General features: G+C 42.1%; 1 protein-coding gene across 1 annotated transcript in view; it reads left to right on the top strand.

Moving 5' to 3' along the window:
* The window catches only part of LOC133987980 (acetyl-coenzyme A synthetase, cytoplasmic-like), a 36,689-nt gene that overhangs the window by 6,905 nt on the left and 16,860 nt on the right, over nucleotides 1-12,924 (top strand). Inside the window, 6 exon segments of the mRNA XM_062427487.1 lie at nucleotides 3,958-4,049; nucleotides 6,450-6,553; nucleotides 6,678-6,750; nucleotides 10,046-10,121; nucleotides 10,421-10,532; nucleotides 12,077-12,121. Of these exon segments, the coding sequence (XP_062283471.1) occupies nucleotides 3,958-4,049; nucleotides 6,450-6,553; nucleotides 6,678-6,750; nucleotides 10,046-10,121; nucleotides 10,421-10,532; nucleotides 12,077-12,121 (502 nt within the window).

Raw genomic sequence — 12,924 nt, 5'->3', positions numbered from 1 at the left:
CAACATTCCTCCATGAGCAGCACTTGGTGACAACAGGAAGGAAAAACTCCCTTTTTAATGGGAAGAAACCTCAAGAAGAACCGGACTCTAAGTAGTCGACCATCTGCTCTGACCGTCAGAGAGAGAGAGAGAGACCCGCCAAAAAAAATATTGTAGATGATGTTGAAAACGTCTCCAGTAAGAACTTGAGTAAGACTGATTGGAAATGAATGTGTGTCAGTTTTTGCAAAGTTCAGATGACTGTAAACGACCGATATTGCAGTGTGATTGATGTTGATACAGCGTTGCGTTCATTTCTTTTTTAAGAACACAATGAAACTAACAGGAAGTGAGTTCATTGATTTCCTTCATGTCAAGCATGCAGTGTGTAATGTGTTGATTGTGGTTGAATGCATCAGTGACTCCTGCAGCTCCTCTCGCCTTCACAGAGCTTCATCGTTGAGTTTAAACCATAGACTGTGTATAAAATGGACGTAACATCCGTGACGTCACCCATTGGTTTGTGGACTGCTGCTTGAAGCGAATAGTTTCGGATCTGAGCAGCGCCATCTTGAAAATTTCCGGTGCATGCTGGGTAAAATAAAAACATGGATTCTACTTATATGGGCATCAGGAGGAGCATGAGGCGCCCTCCTGAACCTGTGAACCAATCAACCTGTCAATCACGACGTAGCCACGCCCTAATGCATATCATTAGGCCAAAATTTCACAAATGAACATCATACTGCATTGAAGAAGGCTTTAAAACTAGCGATTCAGACCATAAACACATTTTGAAAACCGTTTACTGAGGTTAGAAATCAAGTGAGAAGTTGGTGAATTCTCCATTGACTTGTATAGAGACGGAAGTCCTTTTGACACCAAAAACGGTCGCCCCCTGGGTCGGCCCTTTTGATAGAATGCAGTTTTAAGTTACTTCCGCGTTGGCATCATTTCAGAGGACCGGAACTCCCCGCCTGGTTTAAGCTCATTGTTTAGATTTCCGGCTGCAACTTTATTGTTTTGGTTCACTCTCAGCGCTCTCATAGCATCGTTTCCGCTGTACTCTACCTGCTCAGTTAGCTGTAGACTAGCTGGTGAACATAGAGGAGCATTTAGCAGCTTAAGATGAGAGAAATATTGGATTTATATAATAAGCAGGAGGACAGAAATATGACTCCAAATGAATAATAATGTAGATCAGTATGACTAATATATGAACTAATAATGAAACAACTAAAATATTAAACTATAATATTCATATTACTCTCATTACTATGAATAAAACTTTAGAAATAAGTTTATTGTCACATGCATGGTAAAAAAACTACAACAATTCTGTCATATTTACACAGACATGTTTATTAATAAGCACCTGATGTCCCTGATAAATAAAACTAATAGAATAAAATAAAATAAAAATAAGAGTAGATTGATTCATTGATTATTTAAATAGCTGAAGATTCAATTTTCGGTTCAATCTATTGAGCTGTTTCGGCTCTAAATCACAAATTAGTTTAAACTTAGTTTAGTTCAATCTTCTAAAAACTGTTGATCTGTGGAGCAAAACTGGGGCCTCCTCTTCCTCCTCCTCTCTCTTTTTCTCTCTCTTTTCTCTCTCTCTCTCTCTCTTGCGCTCTCTCCCTCTCTCCCCCTCTCTCCCGTTCTCTCTCTCTCTCTCTCTGTCTTTCTTTCTCTTTCTCTCTTTCTCTTTTCGCTCTCTTCTCTCCCCCTCTTTTTATCTTGTTCTCTCTCTCCTCTCTTCTCTTTCTCTCTCTCTTCTCTCTCCTCTTTTTTTTCTGTCTCTCTCTCTCCCTCTCTCTTTCACTCTCTGTCTTTCGCTCTCTTTCTCTTTTCTCTCTTTCACTCTCTGTCTCTATCTTTCATTCTCTTTTTTCTCTCTTTCGTGCTCTCTCTCTCTTTCTCTCTCTCTCTCTCTCTCTATAGCGCCAAATCACAAACAAAAGTTATCTCAAGGCATTTTCACAATACAGCAGGTCTAGACTGAAACCTCCTCCTCTTCTTCCTCTTCTTCCTCTTCTTCTCTTCTTCTCTTCTTCCTCTTCCTCTTCTTCCTCCTCTTCCTCCTCCTCTCGTCCGGAACTGTCATCCGTGTTCTTCAGGTCTGGAGACTTTGATGCGGAGAGACGCTCACTTAAGACCACAACTGTATTCAATGATGCAGAGAGGCGACGCTGTCACAATTCATCAGCGTCCCCGTCTGCGCTCGAGGACGTTTACACGTAATGTAACTGTTGTGTGTGTGTGTATTTGTGTGTGTGTGTGGTGTGTGTGTGTGTGTGTGTGTGTGTGTGTGTGTGTGTCCTCAAACAAAGGTTTTGCAAGCAGCACACAGTTCCTCTAAACGATCCTCTTGTGCAAAAAGGGAAAAGTTAAGAAGAAGAATCGTATTTCACAACCGGGGTTAAAGTTTTAAACAGTCAAAGAGCAAAAAGAGGAGTGTGTAAAATGTCGGTGTGTGTGATTAGAAACCTGTGTGGTGAAAGTGTCTGAAGCCTTTCTGGGAACCGGGTTGTCCTGCTTGATGAATCAAAGGGAAATGGGTTTGACTAACGCCCAATTCACACCTCCCACCCGCCACTGTCTGTTGAGTTGAACCACACTGAATCTATCTGAAGAACCGTTTCAGCCGTTTTTTAAACAACCACCTCGATTTTTAAAATCTTAATTGAAGTTTTTATGTTTTTAAAAAAAGTTTTAACAAGCAAATACTTACTTATAAACACTAATAACAACAGAAACACACTCCATCTTAAACACAATCACACAAACACCTCTGACTTGCAGGATTGCTGCATAGTAAAGTTGGATTTGCACCCTGCACACACACACACACACACACACACACACACACACACACACACACACACACACACACACACACACACACACACACACACACACACACACACACACACACACACACACACACACAGAGTGATCTATCATGTTTTCAATTAAAAACACTTAAAGTCAGTGTTTTGGAGTGGCTTTATTTTGTCTATAAACCCAAAAACATTCAGTTTATTATAGTTTAATAGTTCCATAAAGAAACCAGAAAATACAATCATTAATGTACACTACTGTTAAATTTAGTTTTTGGATATTAAAAGTCTTCGTGTCGTCCTCCCGGGTCAAATTGACTCTGTCTGTTTTGACTGTTCCTTTTTTCCTCCCTTCCTTCCTTCCTTCCTTCTGTCCTTCCTTCCTCCTTCTCTCCTTCTCTCTTTTCTTTCCTTCCTCTCTCTTTCCTCCCTCCATCCCCCTTTCTTCCTTCCTTCTGTCCTTCCTTCCTCCCCTCCCTCCCTTCCTTCCTTCTTCCTTCCTCCCTCCCTCCTTTCCTTCCTTGTTCCTCCCTTCCTTCCCCCCCTCCCTCCTTTTTCCTTCTTCCTCCTTTCTTTCCTTCCTCCCTCCTTTCCTTCCTTCTTCCTCCCTTCTTTCCTTCCTCCCTCCTTTCCTTCCTTCTTCCTCCCTTCCATCCTTCCTTTTCATCCCTCCCTTCCTTCCTTCTTCCTCCCTTCCTCCCTCCTTTCCTTCCTTCTTCCTCCCTTCCTCCCTTCCTTCCTCCCCCCTTCCTTCCTTCTTCCTCCTTCCTCCCTCCTTTCCTTCCTTCTTCCTCCCTTCCTTCCTTCCTTTCCTCCCTCCCTCCTTTCCTTCCTTCCTCCTCCCTTCGATCCTCCCTTCCTTCCTTCTTCCTCCCTTCCATCCTTCCTTCTTCCCTCCTTTCCTTCCTTCTTTCCTCCCTTCCTTCCTTGACTCGAGGACAACAGGAGGGTTAAAGTAAAAAATAATCAGTAGAGTTATTAAAAAGGTCTTAAAAGTCATTAAATGTGTTCTTAATGTGCAGATACTCTGATATTTAGTGGTTGGATTTTGGGTTAATGATCAAAACCAGATATTAAAATATGATGTTTGTTCATGAAGTTTTTAAACATATTTTTCTTGTTTTTCTTCCAGGGAAGGAAATGAGCCCGGTGATGAGATGACGGTGACGTACAGAGAGCTGCTGCAGAGAGTCTGTCAGTTTGCCAACGTGCTGAAGTCACAAGGTTCGTTAAAAACTACTCAAACGCACCAAGAAACTAATCTTATTTATCTTTGTGAGGAAGGAAGGAAGGAAAGAAGGACAGAGGAAAGAGGAAAGGAAGGAAGGAAGGAGGGAAGGAAACGAGGGAGGGAGGAAGGAAGGACAGAAGGAAGGAAGAAAGGGGGATGAAGGGAGGAAAGAAGGACAGATGAAAGAAGGAAGGTTGGGGGAGGAAATAACGAGAGAAGGAAGGAGGGAGGAAGGAAGGGAGGAAGGAAAGGAAGGAAGGAGGAAAGGGGGATGAAGGGAGGAAAGAAGGACAGAGGAAAGAAGGAAGGTTGGGGGGAGGAAAGAATGAGAGAAGGAAGGAAAGGAAAGAAGGAAGGGAAGGAAAGGAAAGAAGGAAGGGAAGGAAGGAAGGATGGATGAAGGGTGGATAGAGAGAGGAAGGAAGGAAAGAAGGAAGAAGGAAGGGGGGAAGGAAGGAAGGAAGGAGGGAAGGAAGGAAGAAGGGGGGATGAAGGGAGGAAAGAAGGACAGAGGAAAGAAGGAAGGTTGGGGGGAGGAAAGAACGAGAAGAAGGAAGGAGGGAGGAAGGAAGGGAGGAAGGGAAGGAAGGACAGAAGAAAGGGGATGAAGGGAGGAAAGAAGGAAGGTTGGGGGAGGAAAGAAATGAGAGAAGGAGGAGGGAGGGAGGAAGGAAGGAAAGAAGGAAGGGAGGAAGGGAAAGGAAGGAAGAAGGAAGGAAGGAGGGATGAAGGAAGGAGCGATAGATGTTCTCCATAGTAATAAAAGCAACTCTCTGTCAGCTAAAGGGAGTGAAATATACAGTCTAACATTTTCTGTTTCTGTTTTGACGGTTCCATCTATCCTTCCTTCCTCCCTCCCTCCTTCTCTCTTTCCTCCATCCCCCTTTTCTTCCCTCCTTCCTTCCTCCCTTCCTTCTTTCCTTCCTTCTTTCCTTCCTTCCTCTTTCCCTTCCCCCTCCTCCCCTCCTTCCTTCCTTCCTTCCTTATTTCCTTATTTCCCACCGTCCATCCTTCCTCCCTTCCTTCTTTCTTTTCATCCCTTCCTCCTTCCTTCCTTCCTCCCTCCACCCTTTCCTTCCTTCTTCCTCCTTCCTCTTTTCCTTTCTCCCTCCCTCCCTCCCCTCCCTCCCTCCTACCTTCCTCCCTTCCTTTTTTCTCCCTTCCTTCCTTCCCTCCTTCTTCCTTCCTCCCTCTTTTCTCCCTCCCCTCCTTCCTTCCTCCCTCCTTTCCTTCCTTCTTCCTCCCTCCCCTCCTTCTCTCTTTCCTCCATCCCCTTTTCTTCCCTCCTTCCTTCCCCCCTTCCTTCTTTCCTCCCCCCTACATTCCTCCTTTCCTTCTTTCCTTCCTTCCTCTTTTCCTTTTCCCCCTCCCTCCCTCCCTCATTCCTTCCTTCCTTATTTCCTCCGTCCATCTTTCCTCCCTTCCTTCTTTCTTTTCATCCCTTCCTTCCTCCTTCTTCCCTCCTTCCTTCCTTCCTCCCTCCACCCTTTCCTTCCTTCTTCCTCCGTTTACTCTTTTCCTCCTCCCTCCCTCCTTCTCTCTTTCCTCCATCCCCCTTTTCTTCCCTCCTTCCTTCCTCCCTTCCTTCTTTCCTCCCCCCTACATTCCTCCCTTCCTTCTTCCTTCCTTCCTCTTTTCCTTTCCCCCCTCCTCCCTCCCTCATTCCTTCCTTCCTTATTTCCTCCGTCCATCTTTCCTCCCTTCCTTCTTTCTTTTCATCCCTTCCTTCCTCCTTCTTCCCTCCTCCTTTCCTTCCTCCCTCCACCCTTTCCTTCCTTCTTCCTCCGTTACTCTTTCCTTCCTCCCTCCCTCCTTCTCTCTTTCCTCCATCCCCCTTTTCTTCCCTCCTTCATTTCTCTCTTCCTTCTTTCCTCCCCCCCTACATTCCTCCCTTCCTTCTTTCCTTCCTTCCTCTTTTCCTTTCCCCCTCCCTCCCCTCCCTCCCTCATTCCTTCCTTCCTTATTTCCTCCGTCCATCTTTCCTCCCTTCCTTCTTTCTTTTCATCCCTTCCTTCCTCCTTCTTCCCTCCTTCCTTCCTTCCTCCCTCCACCCTTTCCTTCCTTCTTCCTCCGTTACTCTTTTCCTTTTCTCCCTCCCTCCCTCCATCCTACCTTCCTCCCTTCCTTTTTTCCTCCTCCTTCTCTTCCTCCCTTCTTCCTTCCTCCCTCTTTTTCTTCCCTCCCTTCCTCCTTCCTTCCTCCCTCCCTCCCTCCCTCCTACCTTCCTCCCTTCCTTTTTTCCTCCCTTCCTTCCTTCCCTCCTTCTTCCTTCCTCCCTCTTTTCTTCCCTCCCTTCCTTCCTTCCTCCCTCCCTCCTTCCTCCCTCCCTCCTTTCCTTCCTTCTTCCTCCCTTCCTTCCTGTCTTTGTCTTTGTCTCCGTCCTCGTCCTGCAGGAGTGAAGAAGGGCGACCGCGTGTCCATCTACATGCCGATGGTGGTGGAGCTGGTGGTCGCCATGTTGGCCTGCGTCCGCATCGGAGCCGTTCACTCCATCGTGGTGAGTTAAAAACACACAAAGGTTGCTCCGTACGTCATTATGAATGAAAAATAACAAATAATCAATGGAGATTAAAAACGTCTCGGTCTGATGTCTAAAGACTCCAACTCGCTGGTGTTTCCAGTTTGCAGGTTTCTCTGCTGAGTCTCTGTGTGAGCGGATCCTGGACTCTCAGTGTTCGCTGCTCATCACAGCAGGTGAGTTTATTAATACACAGCCTCATTTATTGTTATTTATTACAGGATAAGAGCACCTAATGTTTACTATATCTCTTTAATATTATCAATAAAAACCAACAGCAGGAGGAGTCGTATCATTTTACTGGGTGGACACATTCCTTCACTGTGATTTAAAAAGAAAAACAACCTTTATTTAACAAGTTCAGAGAAGTTTGAATAATTTCTGTAATTTGATGACAGTTAAACTTAAGCTCCATTTAAACCTGTGTAAATATTATTGGAAACTTAATTTGTTATAAATGTTGAGTTAAATGACAGCATAATATTTAAAATAATATACAATAATATTGTAAGTTGAGGTAGATTTCAAGATTCAAGAGGCTTTATTTTTTACATTTGCATTGGATTCGTGTACAACTCAATTAAAAAGAGTCAGAGAGAAATTACAATATTTGCGTTCGATTTAAAACTGATTCTCAGTCGTATGAATAGAAAAAGAGGAATCTGTTTCTACTCTCTTACTGCAGTAAACTGTGTGACAAATGATTCATTGGTGTCTTTAATGCAGAATGAAACACAACGGCCAGTTCAGATAAATTATCTAGAGCGAGTTTAATGTTACAGGGCTAAAGAGTATGCAGCTTTTTAGTGTTTAAACAATTATCAGCAGTCATGTAGAAACATCTCAGTGGTTAAATGTGTTTTTTAATAAAACAGAAGTTGGTGTGTTTTGCTCTGCAGCCTCTCTGCTGCACAGTTAGCCTCGGGAAACACATTATTGTCTATGACGCTGAGGCAGGTGAAGGTTTTTATTTGAGGTGAAACAGAACACAGAGTTGTTTTCTTCTTCCTAGAGTTGGTTACAGTTGTTTTTAGTGCTGCAGTTTGTTACAGCTGAGATCGCTGCTGCTCCGCTGTGCTAACATTAGTCTCTGAGTTGATGGTGAATATTTAGTCATTTAATCTAAAATGGGCCCAAACACCTCCTTTTTTTTTTTGTTAAGATGAACTATGAGATAACTGGAGCATGCATCGCCCTCACAGCCACTGACTCTAGAGACGGACTTCTTCTGGGTTTTTTTGAGTTTAGTGGCCTTCACCTTCAAGGGGGAGTTGAAGGTGAAGAGGTTTGCAGCTTGTTGCAATCACCTAAACCTAAGATAAGATAATCCTTTAGATAGATAGATAGATAGATAGGATGTAAACTTTATTGATCCCCTTGGGGAAATTTAGGGTCCAGCAGCTTAATACACAAAGACATAAAAGAACAATATACTAAAACATTAAATACTAAAATAAAAGCGGAAAAATATAGTAGTTAAAAAGACAAACAAAGACGTAACAGCGAGAGCTACTGGGTGGCCTGCCTGCTCACTCCGGCGCCGGAAGAACTCCCCAACGATGGTGAAATTTACAGTTTTAGACGCAACTAAATCCTAAAAACGTGCTGATCTTATAAAGAAACAAACAACGATATTTAAACCAGATGTAACATAATATTCAGGATACAGATGAACTTTTGTGCAACGGTGAACACAGAAGAACGGATACAGTAAAAAAGGACAATAAGGTGCATGGATAAAGATATGATGACGTGCCTTGTTTCATACAGACCGACCTGCAATAATAAAAAAACATAAAATAAAACTTAAAGAAAGGCAACAAAATCGTTTCTTTCACTTCTCATTTAATCGGAGACCCTGCTGAGTGAGTGTGAACTGGTTTAACTGGTCGGGGTCTTGCTAAAGGACACTTCAGCAGCACCTGTTGGCTGTACGCAGCAGGTTAGTTCAGCTGCTGCGTCGCTCCGACTCTCGGCTGGTCGGACTGAACGCCTCAAACAAGCTGCTGAATACTGACCAGTAATCAAAGTCTTATTAGCTGGATTAGAGTCAGGGGATAAAAAGCTGTTAATCCACTGGGTTAAAGGCCTGTAGTTGCAGCCCACACACACACGGCACACGCACACGCACACACACACACACATTTTTTCTCATTCATAGCAGTCCTGTAAGCGGATCATAGAGTCCTCAGTTGGCGGCTTTCTCGTACCGTTTTATTACCTTGTAAAGGAGGGTAATTGAGAGCACAGATGGTGAAACTGGGTTAAAATCTCTGAGCTTTACCACAGTAGATAATATTTAGTTAAATAACGGCTCATAAAGGTGAAAGAGGTTGAGGCTTATCTGAAGAGCTGCACATTCAGACGCTTTATTAACAGAATAATCGCTCTATTTTGTAGGAATGTAAAGATGTTTTTTTGTTATTGTCAAGAAAATCTCAGGTGCAGCAATGAACTGAGCTACTAGTGTGTGTGTGTGTGTGTGTGTGTGTGTGTGTGTGTGTGTGTTGTGTGTGTGTGTGTGTATCCAAAGCCTGATATATCTTACTCCTCCGCTGTTGTCCTGAACCTATTAAAAACCCATCAGTGAGTCACCGACACCGCTGCGCTGAGTGAAGGATGATTATTTTGGTTTGTTCCGAAACGGCTCAAAACACTCATAACAGCGTCACATTCTCAGTCTTTGCAAGTATTTCCATGTCAGGAAAAAAGGGTACGAACACAGCACATTTGATGCGTATCACACAGTCCTTACTTTGCCCTAAAGTTCAGAGTCTGATCAATTCAATAACTGTTAAAAAAATAGCGATTATATTTATTGTAAAAAACAACCGTATCCTCGTGCATGCACAGCAGCAGCATCCTGACATGGAGATTAAAAACCTGAAGCTCTGAAGTCCTTTGCAGCCGTTTCTAAAACAAACTAAAATAATTATGCTCTACGCTGTGAATGAACATGTAATTTTAAGAGATTTTAAGCAGGGAATTTAACTTTTTTTGTGTCAAAACATCAGATACAGGTTCTTATTCAAAGTGTTTTTTTTTGTATTGAAATGTGTGAAGGGGATCGTTTAAAAAGGGGAGAAAACAACTTTGATTAAGAAGTAAATCACTTACATCTTGTGCAGTGCTGATGTAAACCTGCCCACATTATTTCCAGTCCTATAAGGAAACCTTTCCTCCTCATATTGCCCAGCCCTATCGGCAGGAGTGTGCAAAAGAAATGATATAAAATTGATAAAAAAAGATTGATTGAACCTTTAATTGCCTTGTTGCATATCTCTCTCTCTCTCTCTGTGTCTCTCTGTCTCTATCTCTCTGTCTTCTCGCTCTCTCTATCTCTATCTCTCTATCTCTCTCTATCTCTCTCTATCTCTCTCTCTCTCTCTCTCTCTCTCTCTCTCTCTCTCTGTCTCTCGCTCTCTCTTTCTCTGTCGCTCTCTCTCTCTCTGTCTTTTCATCTTTGTTCAGACGGCTTCTATCGAGGCGATAAGCTGATCAACCTGAAGCTGTTAGCTGACGAAGCACTGCAGAAATGCAAAGACAAGTAAGCTGTCTACACACACACACACACACACACACACACACACACACACACACACAACACACACACACACACACACACACAGACACACACACACACACACACACACACACACACACACACACACACACACACACACACACACACACACACACAACCCTCATTCACATAAATCTGCCCTCATACTCCAACCATTAAAACTTCCTGTCTTACTCTAAGCTTTGCCAGGTTTACCAGTCTGAACCTGTAATTTACCTTCAAACAGCTGTTTATAAACATCACGTATCTCTGTCTCTTTGCAGAGGTTTCCCAGTGAAGAAGTGTATAATGCTCAAACACTTGTCTAAAGAAGCAGAAGAGACTCCTGTGGGCTGTCAGTCTCCTCCTGCCAAACGTCCCTGTCCTGATCTGCAGGTAAAACCACACAAACCTAACCTGAGTCATTTCACGCAGGTCTACGGTCTACGAGCCGCTGCCGCCTGTGATCAGCTGTTGTTATTCTGTGTCATTACATCATGAACACTTTTATATGTCCAGTTCATTTAAGCTCTCATGTTCTTTGCTTCCTTAATGTTTATCATATAAAACACACATTTAAATAAAACTAACTAGGCTGGTGATTCTGTATGTTTTAATTTAAAGTCAACAAATCTCATGAAAAGACCAAAATCAACAATGAACTGAACGACTAAGAAGTATTATGTGTGTGTGTGTGTGTGTGAGTCCAAAGTCTGATGCATCTTATTCCTCCGTTGTCATCCAAAAACTATAAATAAAAAAAAACACATGAATGAGACACACACACACACACACACACACACACACACACACACACACACACACACACACACACACACACACACACACACACGTCGTCCTACTGCCAGAAATACTCTCTAAAGCAGTGTAAAGCTGTTTTTAGAAATAAAAATGAAGGAGGGAAGGAAGGGAAGAAAAGAGGGAGGAAGGAAGAAGGAAGGGAGACAAGGAGGGAAGGAAGGAAGGGAGAAAAGGAGGGAAGGAAGGAAGGGAGGAAGAAGGAAGGAAAGGAGGAAGAAGGAAGGAAAGGAGGGAGGGAGGAGCAAGGAAGGAGGGAAGGAAGGAAGGGAAGAAAAGAGGGAGGAAGGAAGAAGGAGGGAAGGGAGGAAGGGAGAAAAGGAGGGAAGGGAGGAAGAAGGAAGGAAAGGGTGGAGGGAGGAAGGAAGGAGGGAAGAAGGAGCAAGGAAGGGATGAAAGGAAAGAAGGAAGGGAGAAAGGATGTATGGAGGGGGAAAGGAAAAGAGGAAGGAAGGGAGGAATGTAGGGGGGAGGAAAAGGGGGATGCAGGAAAGAGAGAAGGAGGGAGGAAGGAAGGACAGATGGAAGGAAGGAAGGGAGGAAAGAAGGAACAGTCAAAACAGACGGGGTCAATTTGACCCGGGAGGACGACACAAAGGTTAATCTGTAATATGTCAGAAAATGTTGAAAAATGTTGTTGTTTTTTAAATGTAATGAATAAAAACATTCAGACAGCTGTTAATAATTCCTATATTATAATAATCAACATATTCCTTCATCAATGAACTGAGCTACAGTCAGGAAGTGTTTATTTGTGAGGTTTTTGTCTTTTCATGGATTTATTAACAAAATATCACCAGCCTCCTTTCTTCCAATATACCTTTTATTTCTTTGTTTACATTGATGGTGTTTATAAAGTCGGATCTTTTTTTGTGTTTGTTTTGTTTTAAAACTTCTTAGTTTCCACATTTCACTCATAATCAGTCCTGCAAACTTCCCTCAATGTCATAACTTGTGTTGACATTGTGGAACCTGTTTTTTATTTATTTATTTATTTATTTTAACTTTTTGTTCTTCGTTTTTTTTTTTTTTAAATAACCGCTCTCCCTCATTAACTTCTCCTTCCTCCTCCTCCTCCCCCTCCTCCTCTTCCTCCTCTTCCTCCCTCCTCCGACCAGCAGGAGAAACAGACAGGGAGAGTAAAGAAAACGCGTCCTGTTCCGCAGGTATTTTCATACCTTCATCCTCCCTCAACTAAAACCCCATAACATCTTTTTGTTTTGTTTGTTTTTGTTTTTAAAAAAAAAGGAAATTTCATTAACAAGCAGAATTTACATCACGGCTGCCGAGTAAAAACAATTTAAGAGAAAAAAACCCCCAAAAAAAGTAAATTTAAAAGGAATTTATGTTTTTATCTTTAGTGATTTGTTTGGATTTAAATCAATTTTTCTAAATAAATTCCTAAAATCTCACTAACATAGTGATGATTTATTGTTTTTACTCACAAGCAGCTCTTATTATTCTCCTGATCTACGACACCTCAGACATTTGTGAACGTGGATAAATAAAAGAGTGAACTTTAGTTAAATATGTGATGATGTTATTATCAGTAGAGCTGGATAATCGTGGCTCTTAAGTGAATAATCCAAAATATTGATCATTAAGGATACTGATACTGATATTAGGTAGTGAATATATCAGCATCTAATCTTATATATATACATTACTGTGTAAAAGTCTTAGGCCACCACCATCAAACAAACATAAAATAGAGGAAATATGTACAGAAAATATAACACAAATTATTAAATATTATTATGAATTAAGCTTCCTGCTATTGCTCAAGTGTCTGATACACTTCAGCCAATAGAAGCTGTTTTCTTTTCCTTTTTTTTATCCCTGTTTTTTAACACTGCATAAACACATTATCTGTATTTCCTGGTTGTATTCTGTTAAAGAGACCTGATAAATAATTATATATATTGGTTATTAAAGCATTACTAAAAACAACAAGTCTAATGGCGGCCTA

Source organism: Scomber scombrus, chromosome 10 (genome assembly GCF_963691925.1).
Source record: "Scomber scombrus chromosome 10, fScoSco1.1, whole genome shotgun sequence".
In the NCBI taxonomy this organism is placed as follows: domain Eukaryota; kingdom Metazoa; phylum Chordata; class Actinopteri; order Scombriformes; family Scombridae; genus Scomber; species Scomber scombrus.
Note: the sequence above shows the minus strand (reverse complement) of the source record. Positions and strands in the feature narration are given on the sequence as shown.